The sequence below is a fragment of the Gymnoscopelus braueri genome (genome assembly GCF_963280865.1).
Source record: "Gymnoscopelus braueri genome assembly, chromosome: 1".
Classification (NCBI taxonomy): Eukaryota; Metazoa; Chordata; class Actinopteri; order Myctophiformes; family Myctophidae; genus Gymnoscopelus; species Gymnoscopelus braueri.
In genome coordinates this window covers 42,477,017-42,502,319 of record NC_137603.1, presented here as the reverse complement: position 1 = coordinate 42,502,319, position 25,303 = coordinate 42,477,017, and the positions used below count along the sequence as shown (strand labels likewise).

At 41.1% G+C, this 25,303-nt stretch overlaps 2 protein-coding genes across 6 annotated transcripts in view; both read left to right on the top strand.

Annotated features, from left to right (window-relative positions):
- LOC308084653 (uncharacterized protein) overlaps positions 1-6,742 on the top strand; it is a 36,474-nt gene extending 29,732 nt beyond the window's left edge. Inside the window, exons 33-42 of the mRNA XM_080427436.1 lie at positions 59-205; positions 375-445; positions 1,212-1,291; positions 2,891-2,951; positions 3,059-3,134; positions 3,344-3,394; positions 3,985-4,226; positions 4,599-4,835; positions 5,747-5,835; positions 5,926-6,742. Coding sequence (XP_080283562.1) covers positions 59-205; positions 375-445; positions 1,212-1,291; positions 2,891-2,951; positions 3,059-3,134; positions 3,344-3,394; positions 3,985-4,226; positions 4,599-4,835; positions 5,747-5,835; positions 5,926-6,061 — 1,190 coding nt within the window. The 3' untranslated portion in view covers positions 6,062-6,742. The remainder of the gene's footprint in view (positions 1-58; positions 206-374; positions 446-1,211; positions 1,292-2,890; positions 2,952-3,058; positions 3,135-3,343; positions 3,395-3,984; positions 4,227-4,598; positions 4,836-5,746; positions 5,836-5,925) is intronic.
- Positions 6,743-9,600: 2,858 nt separating this feature from the next.
- LOC308087421 (uncharacterized protein) overlaps positions 9,601-25,303 on the top strand; it is a 35,789-nt gene continuing 20,086 nt past the window's right edge. The window contains exons 1-20 of one of the 5 annotated variants that reach the window (XM_080431255.1): positions 9,601-9,782; positions 12,634-12,761; positions 12,992-13,142; positions 13,526-13,628; positions 14,443-14,623; positions 15,087-15,294; positions 15,661-15,777; positions 16,914-16,998; positions 17,202-17,352; positions 17,646-17,778; positions 17,877-18,058; positions 18,297-18,358; positions 19,571-19,693; positions 20,651-20,741; positions 22,509-22,598; positions 23,001-23,141; positions 23,911-24,015; positions 24,487-24,583; positions 24,710-24,833; positions 25,100-25,156. In XM_080431255.1, coding sequence (XP_080287381.1) covers positions 12,641-12,761; positions 12,992-13,142; positions 13,526-13,628; positions 14,443-14,623; positions 15,087-15,294; positions 15,661-15,777; positions 16,914-16,998; positions 17,202-17,352; positions 17,646-17,778; positions 17,877-18,058; positions 18,297-18,358; positions 19,571-19,693; positions 20,651-20,741; positions 22,509-22,598; positions 23,001-23,141; positions 23,911-24,015; positions 24,487-24,583; positions 24,710-24,833; positions 25,100-25,156 — 2,322 coding nt within the window. In that variant the 5' untranslated portion in view covers positions 9,601-9,782; positions 12,634-12,640. Of the gene's footprint in view, positions 9,803-10,290; positions 10,333-12,633; positions 12,762-12,991; positions 13,143-13,525; positions 13,629-14,442; positions 14,624-15,086; positions 15,295-15,660; positions 15,778-16,913; positions 16,999-17,201; positions 17,353-17,645; positions 17,779-17,876; positions 18,059-18,296; positions 18,359-19,570; positions 19,694-20,650; positions 20,742-22,508; positions 22,599-23,000; positions 23,142-23,910; positions 24,016-24,486; positions 24,584-24,709; positions 24,834-25,099; positions 25,157-25,303 lie in introns of those variants that run through there. The other 4 variants (XM_080431256.1, XM_080431257.1, XM_080431258.1 and 1 more) reach the window with 4 other exon arrangements.

Below are 25,303 nucleotides of genomic sequence, written 5' to 3'. Positions count from 1 at the left end.
CACTACAAACACGTGTGTGTGTGTGTGTGTGTGTGTGTGTGTGTGTGTGTGTGTGTAGTCAATCTCCATTTAGATGAGAGCTCGATGTCCTCAGATCTGTCCATAGAGCTGAGTGATTATGAAGAACAGTTGGCTTCTTTCCATACTCTGGATGAGGAAGAGGAGGAGGAAGAAGAGGAGCTGCCCAATCTCTTGATGCAGAAAAGTAAGGGGGGAAACCTGAATTAAGCCTACAATAGAATGGCATTAGATTGATGGAAACTTAGAAATTCAACCAAGTCTAAAAATGATTTTTCATCAGCAAGTCTACAAATTTGTAGACTTGCTGATGATCTTCAGTGTGTATGTAATGGTGTCAAATGTTTGTCTTACAGAGCCTCCATCAATTACAGTGGGAGTATTCGTTTGGTGCAAGTTTAGGACTTTTCCCTTCTGGCCAGCGGTGGTAAGATCTATTATTAAATATGACATAACACTTCTGTTAGATTTACATAATTTTCCAGGCTGTCTGAGATTTATTTGAGAAGAAATAGTGAGAAGCAGTACAGTATGTAAGACAGAAACATTTATTCAAGTGCTGCAACCAAAGAAAGAAGGTGAGATGAAACCTTACCTTTGGCTGGACCATGTATGGGCATTGGGCAATGTGTGAAATTGCAAGCAAATTGTTAGCAAATCAGTTATCGTGTCTATAGTGTGAATTCCTGGATAGTGTCTATACTATAGACTCCATTTCATATTCCTGGATATGAAATGTTCATCTGCAATTCAGTTTTGTCGTGGATTTCAGGGAAAGTTTGAGTTCTCACTCTTGAATACTAAATAGAGATGTCCGATTGACTTTTTTAGCCGATATCCGATTTTCCGATTTTGTCCAACTCTTAATTTCCGATTCTGATATCAACTGATAATGATATATGCAGGCTTTTTTTCACCTAAACTAATGTCAGGGAACAACATCACACATCTCCTGTCGTGGAATTAATACATTGTGCCTAATTTTATTGTGATACCCCACTGGATGCATTCATAAATGCAACCAGGCTAAATAAAAACCAATACCGATATTTTCCGATATTACATTTTTATGTTAATATCGGGGGGCTGATATTATCGGACATCTCTACTCCTAAACTTGTAACGTCAACTCTCTTTGACTCATAAAGGTGTAGCCTTTATTATGTTGTTAAAAGACACATTGTTCTCTGCAGGTGAAAAGTATGAACCGTAGGATGAAAAAAGCCAGCGTTGTTTTCATTGATGGCCCACTGATGGACAAGATTTGCAGAGGGTAAGAATATCACTGCTTATGTATAGCAGATTTATAAGAGATGCAGTATATGTATGTATGTATGTGAATCAGTCAGGGAATTAAGGAATGAAAAAGGCGCTCCTCTGAGCGCAGGTCCTCGTCAGCCTGGGATGACTACGTACTGTAGGTCTGTGTCAGTCGTGAGTGGTGGCCAACAGAACACGAGGAAGCTGCAGGGGAAACAAAGTTTCTACAACATAGAGTTCCAACTTTTGGCATTTGTGGCATCCTCTGGGTAGACGAAAAAGCGCTTTTGGAGGTGCGCTCGGTTCTATTAGAGGCTCCTCAATTAATGTGATTCCATTTTGGGGTTGATTCGGTGTTGCATTCATGATATATTTGTTAAATAGGGGCCCGCCCACTAATTTGTTCTGGTAATTATAGGCAAACTGTACGGAATATTGAAACCCTGTTTGATGGTAATTGTCACATGACTCATGAATGACATTGCTACTTGAGAACACATTGTCTAGCCTGGCATTGGCCAGACTGATGACGTGGATTCACTCTTTCCGGTGTCAGTCTGGACTTTGGCCCATAGGGAGCGAGTATGAGAAATTAGAAAATGATTTTGATGCTTTTTACTGTTGTACTGTCGCAGTCACTGATTGGACCGATCATTTTCGGAAATGATCGGTCCAGACCGATCATTCGAGACCGATCATTCGGTCTGGACCGAAGTCCAGACTGATACCGGGGAGGAACGTGAGAGTGAATCCACGTTATCAGTCTGGCCAATGCCAGGCTACACATCGTGTACTTGAGAACACATCGTCTACTATAAGTTGTTTTGAAGTCAATGTAGCACTTTTACTCATGGAAGTATAACCTCATACTCAGTTCAAATAAGCTGTTAATTTTGGAGCCTTCTTTCTTTCTCTCTTGTACCATGGTAAATTAAATACGACACTGCTGTGACTTGTGCTTTACTGTGAGCACTCACTGCAACCCAGGTGCAGACGGAGACGGTAGGCAGAACAGACGAGTCATTTCTACATCATAATAATAATTGTACCACCCGTCATCCTACTAAAGTATTGTTATCACGCTTACAAGAACATGGGTGCCACATGAAAATGAACTAAAACATGTTTTTATTATAAATTACAAAACTTTAAACCGTTTTATCCGTGGGCAAGTAACACAATCGATGTGTCCTCGCACACACTGTGTACAACCAGTAACACCTACAGTAGTTGTACACCTGAGAATGGAATGATACATGTTTATCATATGACTCTAGAGATAATATTGTGAGATTGATGTGAGTGATCCACGGAATGCAAGGAAAGATTTGATTGCATGATTGACCTTCAGGGTAAAGAGTTATAAGCCAAAACTGTGTCCGAGATTAGCTGCGTGTTGACCAGCTTGGTCAGACAGACGGATGGACGAACGAACACATGGGCAGAGATGAAAGCATAGAAAATTATCTTCCTGTGTGTACCAGTATTGATATGCTGATTCATTGATTTGAAGCTGAAAGATCTAACTGTAGTCCGAAAACGGGTCTTTGCCTCGGGCTGTGATCATATGATTTCCATGTTAACCAATAAAATGATGTTTCTTTTGTGGTAGGTTGACGGTGTCTTTGAAGACCATGAAGCCTTTTGACTGTGAAGAGGGCAGCCAGTTTGTGGTAAGACTCATAGATCCTATACCAAGTTCCTCCCTGGCCTGCATTGTTTCCTCAGCTGTATTGTAAGTGGATGTGACAATTAAAACCTTGAACCCTGAACATTACAGTGTAACGCCAAGGAGAAGTATGATGCTTCCATTAAATGGTCCCTGGACATGATAAGCGACTATAGAATGCGTATTGGTAAGTAGCTCTTTCTCCTGGGCAAAACTTAATGAGGCCATTTGGTTTTACAGTATACATTTCTGTGAATAATATTATTATTGTAAATTGTATTATGTTTATATTACTATATTTATTGAATATTATTATTGATGTTTGTATTATTTTTATACTGTATGTTTGTATTTGTACAGGTTACAGTACCTTCAATATTATTTGTGTTTTCACAGCATGTGAACATTTCACCGGATCATTCATTGAATACATCAATCATGATATGAGTAAGTTCACTTATAGAGCTTTTCACTGTAGAACAATCGCATGCCTTTATTGATAGTTTTGCTTGCCACAAAAAAACTATCTGGCTTACCAGACACCATATCAGACACTTGCAAATGGTAGCCATCTAAATGTTGATTGCATAAATTTGCAGCAGTTTTGCAGTGTGTTGCTACTATTTTGTAGCAGTTTTGCAGTGTGTTGCTACTATTTTGGAAGTTGTTGAACATTAAGCACAGCAGCTTTTCTCATGCATCTGCTCCTACCTCCCTCTCCTCAACAACTCCCTGTACTGAACACCTCCCTCTCTCCTGAACACCTCTCCCTCTCCAACACTTCTCAACTTCTGCGTATTCTGAACACTTCCCTCCTTCCTGTCCTGAACATCTCCCTCTCTCCAAAATTGTCCCTCCCTCTCCTGAACACTTAAATCCCTGCAAACACGCCCCCCCCTCACTCCTGAACACTTAAATCCCTGCAAACCCCCCCCCCCCCCTCCTGAACACTGTCCTCCCTCGCTCGTACACCGCCCCCCTGAATGAATCCTTCCCTCTCCTGACCACTGTCCTCTTCGTCTCTACTGCTCGTCCAGGTTATCCAGTGAGGAGGACCTTCCTCCAGGGCTCTGGGGAGACGCCAACCATCTCCAGTGACCTGATGAAGCTGGAGGAGTTTCAGGATCATGAGGGGAGGAGTGCCGAGGAGAAGCAGGAGGAAGTCAAAAGGCAGTCTAAGAGGCGTCTCCCTGATCGAACCCGTGCTGCCTACAACCGAGCCAATGAGAAGCTGGTTTATTACATTGTTAACAGACGCATGGTAGAGAAAAGACTGCTGGTATGGACTGAAGTATAGATTTATTAAATGGATATACTGACATATTTTGAAATATTGTTTTACTTTCTTTTGTGATTTAACCCTGGCCAAATTTGGAGTTGTATGTCGTATACATTATAGCCGACTAATGTCATAGATGACTGATGTCACAGGCTGGACTCTGAGATCCACATTGGCGCCACCTGTTCCTGTGTGGCTTACTTACTTAGTTTGATAAAGTGCCATTTCTGTCATGTGTATTAATTTTGAATGGTGATGAGGCCAAGGTCAAAGGTGTGCAGTCATCTAAAAATTATGAACACCCTCTAAACGGTCTGTACGGCTTGTCTTCTCTCTATCACTGTCCCTCATGCCTAGCTCCTCTCTCCACAGGCAGTGATCAGTGGACAGCTGCGATCCACCTGGCTGCACTCATTTCTTAACATCATTCAAAATAGGAAAATGCCTGTGCCCACCTACCTGCAGGATGACAACCATGTAGAAAAGGTCTTCAGATACCTGAAAGAGGTCTTCGACACGGCCCCGGTCACCGCTCCCTGCCTGGCTAATGTAAACTGTGAAAACTCTATAGAACAGGTCCGTTTTGTCCTGGACGTGCTGCTACCGGAGGTGAGTTCACCTTTGACAGGGTCACAGGTTTGAACAAAAGGTTTTATTATGCTGTAGTTTTGTGTGGTTGATATGTATTTGATGGAGGAGCTGTGCTGTAATCAGAATTAGGAATATTTTTGGGCGGTGAAACCGCCCCTATAATGTGAGGTTTGGACATCGACATTCGATTGCACCCCCCCAACCCTGCGCTGTGATTGGCCACCAGTGTACCCCCCTAACCCTGCACTGTGATTGGCTAGTGAAACATGACACATGTGCATAGCCCTATAAATAGGACTATGCACTTAAAAAAAACACATTTATGGGTTTTTTTAAGTAAAAAAAACACATTTATGGTTTTTTTTAAGTTAGGGGTGTACAATGGTTGGTCCACAATATTACTTTTCTTTAAGTGAACTTCCATCACTGTGATGACCACTGTGACCACACCGCCCACTTCACACTGGGTGTGATTTTTTTTATTACCAGATATGTTTTCACATACGAAGAGTTTGTCTTGATGACGTTGGAGCATTATGCTCAAGCATAATATATGTATAGAAACGGTTACGATTTACTAAGAAAAGCTAAATTAAGCTTGAAACTATATACACAGTGTATAGAAGCAGTATAGATGGATACATAAATATTACACATATGTTGAAATATGTACATATGTACACTCCCACAGAGGCTAGCATATACATTCACATTGCAGCATATACTGTACATCCACTTGTATATTTATTTTGTAGTGTCCTGGGGCGGCGTCTCAATCCAAGGCAACACATAAGTGTAAAATGCTAGCTTGGGCACTGTCTATGGGGGAAGAATTGTGCCATCAGCACACAATGGTTTAAATGCTCATCATGCATTTCCTACAAGTCTTCTCAGTATGTTGTGTTGCGACCCTTTGTCATCCTGTGCAGGCAGTCATCTATGCCTTAGCAGGAGTGCACGATGTGTCCATAGCAACAGCAGAGGAGAAGTTCCTAATAGGTCGACAAATAAGCAACAGGTAAGAGCTGAGGTTTCAACTGTATGTTTACATCCAGAGACTGGATCATAAATGAGTTTGTGACGTTTGTTTACGTGCATCTCGTCTCAGGGAAAGAGAAGAATTGCTAATCGAGCTAATGGCTAATCGAGCAGGAGATGAAGAGATCAAGACTTCAGAATTCAGAAGTGACCGCACCCCTGACCTGCACCATCATAGACTGAGCCACATAAGCTACAACTCTTAATTTATATCAACCTGTTTTCTGCATTGAGTTTTAGCCTCAGGCTGGTATAATTTCATCGATTATTTTTTTTATTACACTTTTCTTTTTTTATATATATCAAAACAAAAATGATAAATTCAAAATGATGTAATTGTATGCATCTGATTAACTCTACCCAATCATAAACTTCAACACCGCAGTTCGTAACCAAATATCAGCAACAGGTGGAAGTCAGCAGAAAGTCCTGGTCGAACCGGTGCCACTCACAACTGAGCCAATGAGACTCGTACTCCTTTCTTTGAACTATCGTGGAATAAATGAAAACATTAAATGTTTCAGAATGGTCAATGCAGTGCTGTTTTTTGTAATTATTTTCGGTTTTTAACTTTATCTTTATTACCTCTTGTATGTGACCAACATGTCTTAAAATAATGACTAGATTTCTCTGAAGTTTCATCCTCTCAAAAGGAGGAAGAAACCAGTTGGTTTTGGTGACCCCATGACCTCTATCTAGTGCCACCACCAGGCCAAACTTAAAAATTAATTATTAGGCCTCTGTGGAAATCTGCACTCTATTGAGTGCATTCTCATTCTGCTTTGTTTTGTACAATGAATGTTTAAAAAATATATATATCTTTTTGATCATGTCAATCAAAAACTCTTGTGGGGTTTTACTTTTTTATTAAATGGTGTTTAAACATGTATTTTGTTGATTTCCTACTCTGGAACTGGAACTATATAAACAAAGTTTGGGAATTTGTGTTTGGGGTAGATTATTTCTCTGTTGGATCACTTATTGGCAATAACTTTTATGCTGTTGAAAAGCTTGGTTATCTCCCTTTTAAATTGTGCCCTATTTGTAAGGAACATGCATTTGTGGGATGAGCAGTGCAGTGGAGTATTTGGATTGAAAAATGTGACAAGACAAGAGGCGGAGCCATTTTAGAAAGGGAATAAGAATTATAAATCAAAAGCTGATGTCTAAGTGATGCTTAACTCCGGACACCCAGGGCCTAGGGGATCCTCAGTTACTACACAGGGGCCACCATTTTTGTGTGTGATATGAACATATTTGTATTTTAAATGTGTAAAGAAACTAATGCATATACATAAGTATCTTTGGGAACCAACTTCCATCTCCTGTTTCTGTAACATGTACAAGTGATGCACAAGTGCATCCCCCAGCCATGATGTACAAGTACATCCCCTGGACATAATACTAGTATGGTGTAGAGACTTGCCCCCAATCCAACCCTTGGATGTTGAGTGCCAAGCAGGGAGGCATGCATTGGGTTCCATATTTATAGTCTTTGGTATGACCGGTCAGGGGATTGAACACGGACCTCCCAATATCAGGGCACTCTTAACCACTCAATCATTTGCACAACACTGATGACGGTGCTGTCCAACAAATCTATGAAGCCATCAAAGGTGCAGTATCACTTGGAGGCAACCTACAGTATAGGTCACTTAAAAGAAAAACCTGTGGAATACTTCCTCAATGGTCATTGGTCAACAACAAATTGGTTAGGTGAACTACCTTTTGAAATTCTCTTATCAAACTGCATGGAAGACTTTAAAAACTATAAAAACGTGTGTATATATATTGTATATACCATATCAGACTGACTTGGGGGTCCATGCTTCTCTCAGCCTGACAAACGTTGAAGTCCCCTTGCTTAAAGTAAAGTCATATATTCAAAGAATTACGTAATGCAGTACATTACTTCAGTATAACAGTACTAAAGCAAATGTAGCCTACTTTGTTACTGTCCACTTGTAAATAATCATTCAGTGGTGTCTAAATAGCAACAATGGTGTAATAGCTGCTGTTTAGATTCAATAAATCTTGAGTATGTGGCCCACTGAGATATAGATTCTGAGATTCATGATCGAATATACAACAATTTATATATATATATAAAAAAGCATTTGTATTTAAATTAAGGCTGGGATATAAAGACTGTCTTACAGCAACTATAGTAAGAAAGTTCCAAACAACTCCATCTGTATTTTAAGGTCTATACTAAAGGGTCTAGTGCAGGGGTCTTCAACAGGGGGTCCGGGACCCTTAGGGGTTCCTCAGAGTTACTACAGGGGGGCCGCCAAATCTTTGTGTGATAAGATATTTTTACATGAACCACTTAAACCCTTGCATTCCTATTCTGAGGAGAACTTAAGCCAAAAATAGCCAATCTACAATAATGCAAGGTTTGGTGTAGAGGGAAAAAAGAGCAGACCAAGTAGTTCACCAAGTAATGACGGTATAAAGTGGTTAAATGTCTGGAAATACACATTAACATGTATCTAACAACAATGTACACTGATGATAGTGCTGTCAAACAAGTCTATGAAGCTATCTATGTATAATCTGCGACACAATTTTATACAATATGTAGTGTAGTGGGGGTCCCTGTTTCATCTCTCTCTCAGCTAAGGGGTCCTTGGGCTGAAAAACTTTGAAGACCCCTGGTCTTGTAGTGATCGAGTCCCCAAGAGGTGACCGTGCGTTCCTGTAAAGCATCAGTCCGCCAGTAACCCAAAGAAAAAGATGAAGACAAGAAGCCCTGGTACCAAAAGAAGACCCTACTTAGTAGTACTCTATAGGCTACAAAACTCAATACAGGTAAAATATTTTAATGGAAAGTATAGAAGAGAGGAGGCGGTGCTGACAAGGTTGAAACTAGGACACACAGGACTAAGATCAATTCTGTTCTTAATGGCGAGAAGTGAATCCGATTTGTGTGAGGAGTGTGGTGTGGAGCACGTGCTATTGAGGTGTAGGAAATATGAACATGAGTCTAAAAATGAGAGATAAGCAGTCTTATATGACAGGTTACATGACTGTTTTAGAGAGACCATGCAGTTTAGAAGGGATATTAGGGGGATGGGGTATAATGACAGAAGAATAATACATACATACAATTTTCTTAATGCCACAGGGCTAATAAGATATATGTTTAAATTACTTTATTTTCATTTTTTATTTAGTTTTTCTCTTCAATTGTGGTTGAAGTGAACTAGAATGTAACCTGAAGAACTATATGCCCATACAGCAGTGGTTCTCAAACCTTTTCGTGCCAAGGACCCCAAAATTGATATACATTTTGGCGCGGACCCCCATCAACCCCCAAAGGTTTTATGCCAGGAACCCCCCAGAGAAGATTTGTGTTAAAAAAAAAATCAAAATTATTAAAAGGTTTCCAAACATTTTCAAATATCTTGTGTAGATCTGCTATTTTTGAACAGACAATGTATCAATGGATAAAGTGGTTAAAATGATTGTGATGCTACATTAACCACTTTTGCTGGGGACCCCCTGGAATCCCCCCCGGACCTCACTTTGAGAACCACTGTACAGTATTTACCATAGTTACACACTCCGGTACAGTAGGTGGCGGTGTACACATAGACACGTTGGTTGCAAACCCGCCATTAAAACTCAGAGAAGAAGAAGAAGAAGACAAGGAGCCCACACTCTCGCGTTGTTTGGATCCCTGCTTGCCTTTGACCTAGCGTAACGTTAGCGGGACTTTGAAACAAGTGCGTCTTACGGAGCAGCAAGCATTTACACTACGCGGAAATGGCGCTGGAGATCAACTAGGTAGGGAGAGCCCTTTTTGTGTTCATAAACGGAGCATGACAGTGAAGTGGAGGAGTCGGAAAAGTCATAAAGGGAAGAAAGAACACGGGTGGCTCTGATAGAAGCCGTCGGTCCAACGTCTGCAGACAGACGAGACAGGTAATGTCCAGCAGCTAGCGGTAACTTCAGCTAGCTAGCCGCACATTGCATCACATTAGCATCAGCGTTGCCAGATTTTGTGAGAGAAATAAGCAACCAGGTCTAGGAAAACAAGCCCGAAAGAAGCAACTTAGGCCACATGAGCACTTTTAAACCCACATGCCATCAAGCTCAGCGTTGTGAGCTTAGAGATCTATGGAATAGATATTTGGAATATTTTTCAAACATTCTAACAACACAAATGCTCCCCAGGGCACAAAACACGTTTATGAAAATATTTGAGAACCACTGGTTCAATAATAATAAAAAACATTTGGAAGCAAAGCTCAAATAAGCAAGAACACTTTAGAAACGAGACCAACAAAAACCACAACCACCAATATTTACATGCAACTTTCAGAAAAAAGAATACCAAAGTCGCTTATAACAAGCGGACATGGCAACACTGCACATTAGCATGAAGTTCAACTAACGCCAACCAATGCTACGAATGTTCCCTAACGGCAGCTTATTCTCGTGTCAAGTGTTGTCCAACAACAGCAGACAGACGGTAACAACAGTAATGTCACACACAAACTACAGCGTCAATGTTACACTTGCTAACATCAACATTAACTTGGAAACTTAGCAGTTGCTGGCTGGCTGCTAACGGTTAGCCCGGTTGTTTGGTTAGCTTAGCATCAATTGCTAACACACAACAGTTCTATGTGAATTCCTGTGGTTCCCATGATTCATCTGTAAGATGTCCAGCCATAAGTGGACTGTAGCGTTCAGTCTTCTCGCTGAACTGTCGGTTATCGTACTATACAAACAAGTCGATGAAAAAACGGTGGTTCTTCACATGTATCTGTGTCACGGTAATCCCACATGACCTTTACTGTACAAGACAGTTTGTTTGGATTGTTACTCCAACCAACGGACATAAATGTTGTGTATTGGCAGAGACTAATACAACAACATTTCAAGGTCTCCCCTTAACTCTGACAGTATATAAATGGAATCAAATGGAGCCGTTAGGGTCCATTTGGTTCCATTTGTATACTGTTCCGAGTTACAGACTTGTAAAGGGTCCATTTAGAACCCCCTAAAGAAACCCAGAGAGTCCCTAGAATCCACTTAGAGGACCACTAACTGTGATACAAACCACACACGTCACTGACAGACTGTGTCGTTGTATCGTAATGTTGGCAGATCGCTCCAACTACCTAGGATGACTTCTGATCATAATGTGACGTGGTGGAAAAGAGCACTGGATTAGTACAACCTGCATTGACATGTAAACACTCAAATCAACTAAATGGAATAGCAAAGAAGTGGTAAATTGAGCTGTACATTTAAAGCATGTTTTTACAGTAATTGCATCACGTTCAACCAATAATTTATTTGGGCAATTGTCTAAAACGGTGAGAGTTAACAAACTAATGTCACATTCTGTCTGTTAACATCATCATATGGCCTCATAACACACACACCCCACGGCCTCTTAACACACACCTCACCAAGCGTCTATGATGTCATGAGCTAACTTACTATCTTGGATGTATAGCTGATATGTTTGTGTGGGAGACTAGTTAGACGAGATATACAGTATGTAGAATCGTATACGAGAGACATTGTTTTTTTGTGTGGGTTTGTTGTAATAGTCAATAATTGTATTTCTGTTTACGTGACTACGTCAGTGAAGGATTGTATTATTATGATCGTGCATCGCATCCATTGACTGACAGTGTATGTATGTCAACATGTGCAAGTCATGACACGTGCCTGAGCGCGCGGTATTTCTACTTGAATCCTTGGTGTAGTTTCGCAGTGTGGTGGTAGGGGGCAGTGCTTGAGGTTTAGTTGGCCTTGCATGTTTAACATTAGTGTCAAACCAGGCAGCCAGACTGCATTAAGTCAAACTAAACAGCCCCTTAGCTTAACATAAACCACCCCAATCGTATCTTCATATCTGTGGAAGATGAACAGTCAATTAGATCTTATAGGCCTATATGTTTTTATTGTTATCATCATGATGATATAGGAATCTAGTATTGAGTATACCCTGCAAGATAGAGGCCACTCTAGTCTCTTATGTAGTTCAATGTCGGGTCATTGGAGAGTAAACAGTAACATAAGAGGTTTAACCATTTAACCAACCCAGCGAAAGCTGGCCCACATACTGCGGACAGATATGTTAGCAGCTGTTACAAGTGGGAACTGAGTTCAAACTGCTGACAACTGGGCTGCAACAGAGCTGAAAGGCAGCTATTGTCTGGCAGTCGGACCCAGGAAAGCCCAGCAGATAAAGCCTGCAAAGAACTTCTAGATTTGGATAGAAGAGGTGGCATGTTGGGTTGTTTTCATAGACCGGTTTCCCTCAGAGACTGGGATGGGACATAAAAGCCATGGGCATGAAATTGTTAAGTTTTTTTTAAATTCAGACCGGCTTTGTTATATTACGCAAATGTCACTACTTGAAAGGTAAACTTGTTGTACTGCAGACTGTTGCTAATGAAATATTGGTTTTAAAATCTCCCAAGAAAAAAAAGAGAGAACTGCTGCTAATTAGACACTGTACTTCCAGAGACACACTGCTATCCAATAGCTCAGTGGTTGTCAACCATTGGTCCGGGGATCACCAGTGGTCCTTGAGGGGGTACCACCGTACCAGGGGGTCCCCAGCAAAATGTGTTAACATAGTGTCACAATCATTTTATCCACCTAGCTTTGGCTATTCAAAAATAGCAGATATACAAGCTCATAGTGCGGCACCGAGTGCTGCGCTATGCTATGTGTCTGATGCGTGACACTTATTGCGTGAATGCAGTGATGTTTATAACTGTCTGTGACACATGTCTTCTGTATGCAGTGAGAAGATGCGTGACCTTACCGCCCAGGTCACCAGCAGTCTGCTGCCTTTCCCACAAGTGACCATTGATGCTTTGGGAGAGGATGAAATCACTCTTGACGCTGTGCTGCAGGGACGCTTCAGTGTTGGTAAGCTAACGTCACTTCATCCGTTTTATGACTAACAACTTATTTAGTATATTGATCTCTGGTTCAAGTGACACCAATGACATAATTCCTTCAGATTTAAATTGGCATTTTCAGTTTTAGCATGGTTGTTTCAGGTTACATGATTCATGTCTAAACAATTATCACAAAAGTTGGTGGGTGGGTCTACATGCATACATGCAAACACGTCTTCGGTGTCTCTGTGTTTGCAGGTCGCAGCGGGATGGCCTGGCTGGCCTGTGGCCCTCAGCTGGAGGTGGTTCATGCTGTGACTGGGGAGCGTCTGTCTGCTTACTGCTTCAGTGGTGGAGGTGAACACCCGCCTCGCGTCCTGGCTGCCAGGGATTTCAGCTGGCAAAAGAGGTCGGTAATGCTTTTCGGCATACGTAATTGTTTCACTAAGTTTTGATATATTTTACATGTTTGCAGCATGGGCAGGCGAAGCTGTCTAGAGCAAGGTTTACCTGCATGTTTGACCCCTCAAAAGTAGACCATGCTGCCATGTGCATGACGTCACAAACAGAAGCACCTCTGGCCATGAAAGCCTTAAGTGCCTGGTGACGTGAAAATGAAACTTAAGAGTGTGGATGTTTCAAGTCAAACTGTATCTATAAAGCACATTTTAAACAATTGTTATTCAAATCAAAATTAGCTCCAGAAGCTTCAATGTACCAAAAAAGCCCTTGTGATAATAGCAGATTGTGTTGCTCCTGAAAGATATTCCATAGATATGTATCCCTCTCCAGGTTTGGTCTGCTGGTGGGTTTGGAGGAAGCAGAGAGCAGCATCTTGTGTCTGTATGACTTGGGTCTGTCTCGTGTGGTCAAAGCTGTGGCGATACCAGGCAGGGTAATTGGATGGAGCTCTTTCTGATACCTCTGTTTTGTATACTATTCATAATTATCCAAAATATACTTTTTAATCATATCTTTGGACATATTAAAGGGATATTTCACTTTCAAAAAAACTTTTGGTCATTTTATCATCTACTCAGGCCTTTGTGAGCCCCCCAGACAGTTTTTAAGTTGCTTGATTCATTATTTATATATTTGATATTCATTTTATCAGACACGCCCCCTTCCTGTACAAACCCATTGTAACTTCAAACTCCATTTTAACCATGTTAGATTCATCAAAAACACCCGTCCTTGGTTCTGGTGACGCACCCTGCCCTCCTAATGCGTGAGGGGGCCGTGTTTTTCCGATTACTTTTTTCATTTATTTTATTTAAAATTTTTATTGTATTTAATTTTTTTCATTTTCCAAAAAATATATTAAAAATAAATGAAAAAAGTAATTGAAAAAACACGGCCCCCTCACGCATTAGGAGGGCAGGATGAGTCACCAGAACCAAGGACGGGTGTTTTTGATTAATCTAACATGGTTAAAATGAAGTTTGAAGTTACAATGGGTTTGTATAGGAAGGGGGCGTGTCTGATAAAATGAATATCAAATATATAAATAATGAATCAAGCAACTTAAAAACGGTCAGGGGGGCTCACAAAGGCCTGAGTAGATGATAAAATTACCAAAAGTTTTTTTGAAAGTGAAATATCCCTTTAATTTTACACACCTATACTTTTTAGGTCCCGAGCTAAGAATAGTTGAATGAAGCCAGTCCATCATTTTGTCAATTGTCTTACTGTGTCATGTTGTTGTTCAGATTGAAGCCATTGAGCCATTGGTGAGTTATGGTGGAGCCAACGTATCCACCCAGCACCTCCACCAGAGCCTACGCTGGTTCTTTGGCATAGCTGCCGTGGTAACGGATCTAGGCCATGTTCTGCTGGTCGACCTCTGTCTCGATGACCTGTCGTGCAGTCAGAGTGAACTTGAGGCTTCAGGTGAGGAGTTTGTGTGTGTGGGACACAGTGTGCTATTTTCCTAAAACCCCCAGTGTGCGCCACTATGCCACCACACTCCATGTCTCTGTAAACATCATGCTGCATTCAAAACAAAGTCGGATGTGGAAAGTTCCTACTTGATATTTCCGACTTTATACACATTACCTTCCACTGGAGCTCAAAAAGATTTGCTAATAATAAATATGCAATCAATGATGAGCTGGGCAGAGATATGCAATAGGCATGAAGAGTACATGTGCATACCATACAAGTAGCATACTTAATCTACATGATACAGTACATGAATTGGGTAAAGTTGATCCTCCTCAGATAGTGGAACAGAGCCACTGTTATTCCTCTAGTCAGAATAAGTAAATTATAAAGTTACGCTCCACCAGTGGTAAGGATACTAGCGCGCCCATTGTTGCCGAGTATGACCACGTCTCTGTGTTCTCTTTAACAGACCTGGAGGTGGTGCCAAAGTCACCAGCAGAGATCCCCAGGTTGAGGGAAGTGAGCAGCAGGCAGGGAAAACACCTGTGTCTCCAGCTGAATGGCCCTACTGGTACAGCAGCTTCCTCTTTGCAGTACATCCCTAGGACCAACCAGCTGGCTGTGGGCTTCTCTGATGGACACCTGCAGCTTTGGAACATGAAGACCCTCAAGAGAGAGTGAGTCTCTACATTTCTATGTGTTCTTCTTTTAATACAGTATATTTTGTCTCGGGGATCGACAAAACCGCTGGCCCAGAAACACAATATAAACGGATAAATAACAGATGTGCTATTTATGTTAGCCCCGGAATAGGGATGCTAGGGTTCAAGTGTTTAATGACTTACTTCCCACACATCAACAATTTTATCAGTTTAGTGAATTACCATTGACATGAACAGTTGTCAAATCTGAAACAAACCTGATAGTTCTCTCATTTTGAGTACTACTGTAATTTGTGTAAAAGAAAAAAAAAAGGAAATATAGAAAGCATTTGTACTGGGGCCAATCACATGTGTTGTGACCTTCTGTGTGTGTGTGTTCAGGTATCACGCCCAGCTAGAGGGAGGCAGGGTGCCAGTCCATGCCTTCACCTTCCAGGAACCAGAGAACGATCCCAGGAACTGTTGCTACCTCTGGGCTGTCCAGTCTGCTCAGGACATGTGAGTCATTAACAAGTAGGGATGTCACGGTGTGGGGAATTTCCCAACAATTAATAAATGCATGTCAACACCGGTAACACCGCATAGCCCACTTTAATTGCTTTCATTAATTGTGAGCCGGGCGTCCTGCATTAATATTGTCAACCAGTAGGTGTCCTACTCGACATGCCTGGCAATGATCCAGAAACAGAAACCAAACCTTTCGAAACTGACAAGGCTTTAGGCGTCAAAAAATAAAGTACTCGTACTCATGAAATTATAAGCTCGTCGTACTGAGTTCAATGCAGCTTTCAACTTAACTTTGGAAGCCCCCCGCAACCCCCGGTAAGTGAAATCTGCAGCTCGCAGCCCAGGTGCAGAGACAGAGGCATAGAACATGGGTACCACACGAAAATGAAATAAAGTGATTTTATAGTCTATTAACACATTCCATGCCAGACGTTAATCTCATAATGTACTCACCAGTGCCAACGTGTTGTTGTTTTTTTGTTTTTTTCACGTCGCCATAGACCTTGTTAAAATCCTTAAGATTGAGCTGTGCACTGTCTGTATACATCGGCGACATCTCACTGAATCTACCAGTGAAAACCACGTGTCAAACGGAGCTCCATGGTTGTAGTTAGATCGGTTTACGTTAAACAGTGATATGCGAGGAGAAAAAACTACAAGGAGAAAAATCTGTTTCAGTTTCGTCATTAGAACGAGGGCCGACGCGATCGGCAAAACCGGATCCCAAATAATTCTGTTTCCGGTTTTCAAACCGGAAATGGATAAAAAAATTCCGAAAGTGCACCTGGGGTGAAATCAACTCAACGCGAACCGGCGGTTCGCGTAGATCTACGCGATTGGCACGCTGCGGCTTTAAATAGGTTTGCGTAGATCTACGCGATTGGCATTCAATGTGTTAAAAATAATTATAAAACTGTGCAAGTAACGTACTTGTGTGTGTGCCTGCACACCATGTAACACCGGTAACACTGCATACCTTGACATCCCTATTAACAAGTTCTGTTTTAATCAACACTGTTGCGTATGACCAATGGTGGAATAGAATAGATGTGTAATGACTAGGCCTTTTGGTAAATCTGCATTATTGAGACTGAGTTTTCCTTTAAGCTTTTTTTCTTTCCTTCCAGGGAGGGAGATGTATTGAGCCTTCACTTACTGCAGTTAGCCTTCAGTGAACGCAAGTGTCTATCTTCCGGAAGGATCCTCTATGAGGTCAGTAGAACTCCTTTTATCTATAGGGACCTGGTTTTATTTACATTTGTTAGTGAAAGTAAGAGGAGGTGTTGTGTTTTTACACAACAAAGACACTATGTCCAACAGATTGTATATATTCCAATTAGATTTCGTGGACAACTCTGACACATCTGGCTGTTGTCTTCCTGTATTTTGTCTCCCGCTGTCCATCTCTCCTCCAGGGTCTGGAGTATTGTGATGAGCGGTTCAGTCAGGATCTGAGTGGAACCTCATTCCCTCTCAGAGTCCAGACATCAAACAGCCGCCTGCTGAGCTGTCAGACCATTGAGAAGTTCAGACCTCATCCCGACCGAGATGACAGCATGAACGAAGGTTAGCCTGTGTGAGATAATGTGATGATCTATCATATAGTAAAGCAATATCCCACGGTTTGTTCGTTTTAAAATGGCCCACAATTTTGGCCCTTTTAAATTGGTTATACTGTGCTTTAAACTGTTGCCAATAAAGTATTTAATCTACCTACTGTATCTGTAGCAAAAATATAGCTAAGCAAAATAAAAACGGTCTGCATCAAGTCCATTTTCCATTCTCTTGAAATCTCTTGGCCGTCTAACCTTTTAGTAAATTGTATAAAAAATAAAATGTTTCTGTCTTTGTGTGTCCAGCGGCGTCGCCAGACACCAGTGTGTCTATGTTCACCTGGCAGTGTAAGCCCTATGGTCAGGGGAACCCCTCCACCTACATCGGGGTGTTTGACATCAACCGCTGGTACCACGCACAGATGCCCGACTCTCTGAGGTACCTGGAACCACCATAAGAAACAGCAGCTGGAACCTTCTGACTTCCTGTCTGATCAAATAGCATTATAATCTGTGTGTGTTGGTATTGTGTGACAGGTCGGGGGAGTCTCTGCGCAGCTGTCCCTACCTGGCTGTATGGTCTCTGGACCCAGCAGTAGAGATGGTGTCATCTCGCCCCCTGCTGGACGTACTGGTTCATGACCGCAGCCTCAGCAGGGGTCTGCCGTTCACATGTCCACCTCCTGAACAGTTCTTTAACCCCACTACTTACAACTTTGGTAAGGACAGGTGTGTGTGTCTGAATACAGAAATTCAAATGATGAGAATGCTTTTGTAATATGCATACATGCTATTCTCTGCCAGTAGATCACTTTGAATTTCTGTCATTCTCATGCATATACTGTACGTTATATTTCTCTCTCACAAATGGTTAAAATGGTAGGGTTTCTTTGTTTAATGCAAATGTCCTGGTATGTTTTCCTGTTAATCCTGGTATGAATTTCTTGTGTATTCCAGATGCTACCTGTCTGTTCAACTCTGGAATTGTTCACTTAACCTGTTCTGGTTACCAGAAGGAAGTAAGTCTCTTGAATCTAAATGAATGGTGTTGTAATTGGCTTGTGCGGTATACATTTTTGGGCGGTGAAACTGCCCCTATATGTGAGGTTTGTAAATTGCACCCCCCCAACCCTGCGCTGTGATTGGCCACCAGTGTACCCCCCTAACCCTGCACCGTGATTGGCCAATCACAGTCTATTCAGGACTGTGATTGGCTAGTGAAACATGACACATGTGCATAGCCGTATAAATAGGACACTGCACAATGGTTGGTCCACAATATTACTTTTCTTTAAGTGAACTTCCATCACTGTGATGACCACTGTGACCATACCGCCCACTTCACACTGGGTGTGATTTTTTTCATACCTTCCTGACTTTGTACCAGGGTATGTTGTGTATTTGTGTAAAAAAAAAGAAGAAATTGTAAATATAACCACAATTTGGACACTTTTTGCCGTCGCGAATAATGCCACATCAGTGTGCTGAACGGAGATGATGTTGTGTGGTGGTCGCGGCACACTGAAAATACCAATAAAAAATTAGCAAAAGCATTTATCCCCAGGTCATCATATTCCTCAGCTCATCTCAAACTGCCTTCCGATGGTGCATGCTGTGCACTACAATACCAATACATCGTTTAATACAGAATCTCCATATCAGTTTTTGGGCGGTGTAGCCGCCCCTATAAGTGGGGTTGGGACACCTCATTAGTATTAGTTTCCTGCACTGTGATTGGCCCACTTTCCTGTACTGTGATTGGCTGACTCTATTGGCTGACTCTATTCAGCACTGTGATTGGCTAGCGAGACACATGATGACATTAATAACCTATAAATAGGATTATGCACTTCCAAAAATCAACACCGCCCACTTCACACTGGGTTTTTTAGAAAGAGTGAAGAAGATCATACCATCAGGATTTCTAAATACCCTGTTGGTATACCATTATGCCCAAGCCTAGTAGTTTTAGCAAGCACTCGTGTCTGTCCACAGATCGTATTTTGTTGTGGGCCCTTTCTGACCTGTCAGCTGAGTTCTAGTTAAATTCATTCATTCATTCATTCAAGTTAAAGTAGCCAAGGTACAAGGTGCCATGTTGTATAACCCATTTAGACCTGAGGCCAATTCTAAAAACGCCTTCTAAATCCTAACCTAAGTTTTCTGGGTGAGTGATGTTTGATGTTGATTTTCTTTCATTATCATTATAATGTGTTTCTGTTGTATTTCAGACCCTAAGTTTTTTAAAGAAAGCTGCTCCGTGTTCGAGTGACGTCATCTCCAGTAGTTACTCTCTCTGCCTCAGGTCTGGACTGCTTGGATCACACCTGGCTGATACACAGCCATCCTCTCAGGTACACACACACACACACACAGCTTCTCACAGGTGTACACACTATTGCAGATTTGGGTCAATGAAATATAATTCTTAATTAATATTGGATAAACCGTGGGTGAAATAATGCCGGAAATAATCTATCTATAGGCCTAGAACGGCTTTTAAAAAGCATGAAATCTCGGCGTGCGTGCGTTTGTAGTATTTTAATATTACGTAATTTTCCATCAGGCACAAATTGTCCGCCTACTACACGTGTTTTCCCGGCAAGGGGTCCTTCCACTTCAAAACGACAACAGTGGACGCAAACGCTGCTATAGTGAGAGAGAAACTTAACGGAGGACTGAAAACATAATAAAACTAGATAAAGTGCTCCTCGGAGCACAGGTCTCCGCCAGGTCAGGTACGTTATTGTGGCCTCCTGGTGGCGCTATGATAGGCCAATGTGAAAAGGGTACCATTTATTCTTAGGCCTTTCACGGCAATCGGACATTGCATTCAAGATTTGAGGCATTTTGTTATGAAAAGTAGGTAAGCACTGCACGGAAAAAGGAGAAGGAAGAAAAGACGGGGAAGTCCCAATCATTCGTTAAACAATGCATTTCTGTGATTTCACAACTAAGGAAACTAACGTCAGGGAAATAATAATTATTTGACATGCGGTCGGTGCAGATCTATAAATAGGATAATATAATTAATGCGGTTTGATGGCGGATGGATAATGAATGTGTACGTGTGGATTAGGGTGAAAAAAATGCCCATCCGCGCATCTCTATCTCACACACACATACACACAGCTTCTCTCAGGTATACCCACACACGCACGAGCGCGCACACACACACACACACGCACATTCATACAGCTGATTAACATAACTCATTATAGCCACACCATACTTGTGTACAACTACACAATATAGTTAGTGTGCATAGTTTCATATCAACCCTCCAATTATGACTTTGTGTTCCCTGTTAGGAAGAGCAGTTGGATGCCATCTTGTCTACAGCGGTGGAGACCAGCTCTCTTGGACTGATTACTGGTTGTATTAAACAGTGGACGGCAGAAGGTTAGCCGACACACACTTACAAGCTCAGGGGTACACATAGAAACACGCATTTCTAAGCCTGTTTGTGACATAAGGACCATACTGGTGGTCTGGCATATTTAGCCCATTGACCACGAGTGACAGTATACTTGACATAATTGTTTTCCATTTTTCAAAGCAAACTGTGGTTTGTTTGATTTTCAATGTCATTATTATATTCTATTCATTTCAGTGAGGTATAACACTCTGCTTCAACCATAGCAGTGCACACGCCACACTGACTGTGTTTGATACGCCGCTGCATAGCCGTTGAGTCTGAAACACTTGTGTCGCAATGTCACATGACAGTGGCATCACTGTCGAATCCTTGTATCTTTATTCTAACCTTTTCAACCAGCTTGGAGTGTACATCCATGCTTGAGCGCGCTGTCACTGCAAGCTGTATTTTTTTATGCTTGCACTACTGAAACACTAGTGGGATTAATGTACTGGTCTAGTAGGTTACATGAGTCATTATTTCATGTCTGACAAGACAACATTCATGTATAGCCACTTTCAGACATAAACATTGGAAAATGTCCTGGTAATCAGGTCGGGACATTGTCCGGTGTTGGCCTTTCACATATGTAGCATGCAACAGGAGACTGTCCGTTCAAGATGCATTCACACAAATAAAGGTAAATACTCCGTTTGATAAGGTGAGGGTTGGGGTCTGGGTAGTAGACGCACACATTAGCTAGTAGCTACTCCCACTTAAATATAACAGCGTGAGGGAGTTCTGAGTAATCAAATCCAATACTTTTCTTTACTTTTACGCTACGACCAAACGAGCCGCCCGTCCTACGAACTGGAAAAATAACATTGGTCTTTATGTACAGACAAGTGCACGTGTAGCTCTCTGTCTACAATTACTAAAGAGACTTTCATGTTTTGTTTCGCTTTAATGAGCCATTTCATGGAAGTTTGATCGGTGAATATTTAATAACTCAAACGTAAATAAAAAAAAGTGCATGGATTTAGTTAACTACTGTATCTCTCTCCAAACACCGCGGGAGGAGGGGAGGCTCCCCTCGTCGACAATGGAAGTGTAATCAACACGGCCATTCGCTGAATGTAAATTCACTGGACATATCACTGGGTGCATTCAGATATAGAGCAGTTTGAGCCAAATCGGACATTACTGGGACTTAAGTCAAGGAACTTGCCCGCATAAAATCCGTTGCATGTCCGATCCTACTGATCCAGAATGTTGCGTTCATCCGTTTGAACTCTGTTTGGTCCATAATACAGTGCATGTCTGAAAGTGGCTTATAACTATCAGATGGTGTGTAACCCCGGTAAAATAATGGGGCACTCTGCAAAAGTTTAGCTATAGTTTTCCACCTGTCCAAGTCAGTTAATCTCATTAATATCATTACGTGCATTATGTGCATCATTTTCTATGCAAAATATAGAACTATATTCCATATAGTACACAGTATAACTAGGCTTTCCTCTTGTTGCACACAATCCTTCAGTCTACAGTACATGCCTTTAATTGTGTTAAATGGGCAATTAAACTGGCAAATAATTCAGACAGGTATGCGCTTACAATTTATGAATGACTGGTATTCATGTGTAGGCATGCGTTTCTTGAGTCTGACATTTGTGAAGGAGACCCACTGACTTTGTAACTCATTTTAAGTAACATTATGAGCTGGAATCTTCATTAATGGCATCTGACTGAAATACTTACCCCATGCAGACCCCAGATCAGTCTAACCTCTCTGTCTGTCTGTCTTTCCGAAGAGCAACCAGGCTCAGCCATGAACCTACGCTACATACTCGAGTGGGCTTGGAATAAAGTAGTCTCTGCCAAAGAGGAACTGGACGGAATCTGTAAGTCTTAGCATATTTTAAGTAAGAGATAATGTGTACTACTAAATTGGTTATTATTGGAAAATGAACCCTGACAGGGTGATGCAGGACTGTCGCAAAGCACTATATTTGTATTCATGAACAAAATCAATAATTTGACAGACAATATTTATTGAAAAGATTTATTGACTTAAAAGGATATGCTTTCATTGCAATATAAACAGATCTGCTGTTGGGGAAAAAACTGTAGAACTGTACAATCGCCCTCAATCCATGTAATAAATGTATAGCATTTAGTTAGCCATCATGGCTTAGTTAAAAACTTTCATTTTTTATGATTTTACAAATAAGGAGAATTCATAAACATCATCTCTTTGTTCTCTCCAGTGCATGTAACTCAAGGGGTGTTTGTGTGTTCCTCAGGTGCTCCACTGTTTGACAGCTCATCAAACTTCACTGACCCACAGACCCTGCAGCTTCTCCAGCACAGCCAGAGGCTACTTGGAAACCTCAGCACTATCTTCCAATGTCTGCTTCATGAAGCTCACGAGCTCACACAGAGAGGTACACACACATTTGAGGGCTGATCCTAGAGTTTGAAGGTGTAGCATTTATTTAAGAATATTCCTTCAAAGTAATTACCCCAGATGATATGCATTTGTTCCTACATGCCTGCCACTTTCATAAACGATGCTGGATGTCTTCAACTGTGAAGTTTCTAAGTTCTGCTGTCATATTATTATGTATGGTTTTTCCATTCAGCTTAATTTAGATTTTTGGGGGGAATCGAAAAGCCATCCCACAGGGTACGATCGGGTGAACATGGAGGGTATGGTGTCACAGGAATGTTTTTTAAATATAATATATACATACGTGTATATATATATATATATATATATATATTCTCCTGTCAATTCTGTAATAGATGTGTGAAGGAGCATTCGCATGGTATAGAAACCATTTTACCACAGCAAGCGGTGGTTTTCTCCTCCAGTGTAACTGCGACGTATTTATTAAAGGCCTGATTGACTGTTTGCAATCAAGAAAATGCACACATATCCCAGTAAACGGGTTCTGGTTAACAAAATGACTTAGGAGAAAATAGATGAAATCGGCACACTAATTTGAATGCTTTCAAAGTAAACTTTCTCTGATTGACCACCAGGTCCAGGCACTGCCCTCACAGCTGAACTTGTTTTTTTGAGCAGCCCTCATAGGTGTATCCTGTATCTAACCACTGGATGTGTATATTTACGTACAAGTTGTGTATTTAACCAACGGTGTGTGTATTAATGATTGTGTTGTGTATCTAATCATATTTACAATTGTGTAGGTCTGGTGGGTCTGATGAACAAAAACATGGTTTCCAGTTTGATCTCCCATTATGCCCAAGTGGTTCTGTGGTTCTGTCGTACTGGTCTCCTGCCCGAGGGGTCAGGTAAGCACATTTCTGTCTACTGCAAAGGGCATTTATTCAATAAAGAAATGTATTGCTTAGTACCATGTGCAGTTGTATCATCACTCTACAGCCAGTAAGGACAATTCAAGCTAGATAAATAAATAAAATACTATCACCACATCACCCCCTCCCCTCGTATCCCTTCTTGATTTTAGCTTACTATGCATATTTACAGTATCTTGGTTACTTGTTCTTGTTTCTTTACATTAGTAATGTAACAATCAATTATACTATGATTGTTAGATTAGTTCTGTATTTATTGTATATTTTAGTAAATTGGTAATCAGGTCATTTTATGCTGCTTTCAAAATCTGTCGTATATATCATCATATGTCTTTAATGCTGAATCCTGCTGTGGAAAAACCCAATAAACAAAGTTAAAAAAAAATTGTATTGATTGAACCAAGACAATTGATCATGAATTAATGTGTCATGGTGCTTCTCCACAAGGTGATGATGCTCTTCAGATCTCCAGACCTTTCTACAGCCACACAGTCATCAATAACTATTACACCATCCGTAGAGAGGAGCTCAGCAAACTCGCTAAGTGAGTGGCTCTTCCATTATTCACAAACCATGTCGTTTTACATCTAGATCCTCTATTAGCTTTTTTTAAAGGGATGTGTTGCAAAATTAAAATTGTAGATTAAGTCAAAGTGGTTTTGTTCTTCAGGGGGAGGTGGTGTTCAGACTGTCTGATGATCGATGGTCTGGTGGGTGAATTTGGCGAACATCTGGTGGAGCTGTGGAAGAGGGATGAAGGTGGAACAGGACAATATCCACCTCCTACTTTACATGTGAGCTTTTGCAATAGAGCATAAATAGAGCATAGTGTTGTCATTTATAGTGGATGTTTTAATTTATTTAAATGTATTGATGTAATTTGTAATGGGTTATTTAAAGTATTATTATTTAACCCTATTTTAACATGATGTCATTTATTATGGTTCATCAGTAACCTAATTACTAATCTTAAACCTAATTAGATGTTGGTGTCACTTTACATATTTGTAGCTGATATGTGTAATAAATGTGTTTTCATGCGTTCCCCTCTGATCATCAGGCTCTGTTGGACATTTACCTGCTGGAGAATATCGAGGAAGCTACAAAACATGCAATTGTATCCTTACAGTAACAATACTAGTTAATGACAGCAGTTTAACAATAACAACACCAGTTTAGAAATAACGACACCAGTTCATGCCAGTTGTGCCGCCATCTTTATTGTAGTTCGGACATTGTCGCAGTTACATCTCTCCGTCAGGAG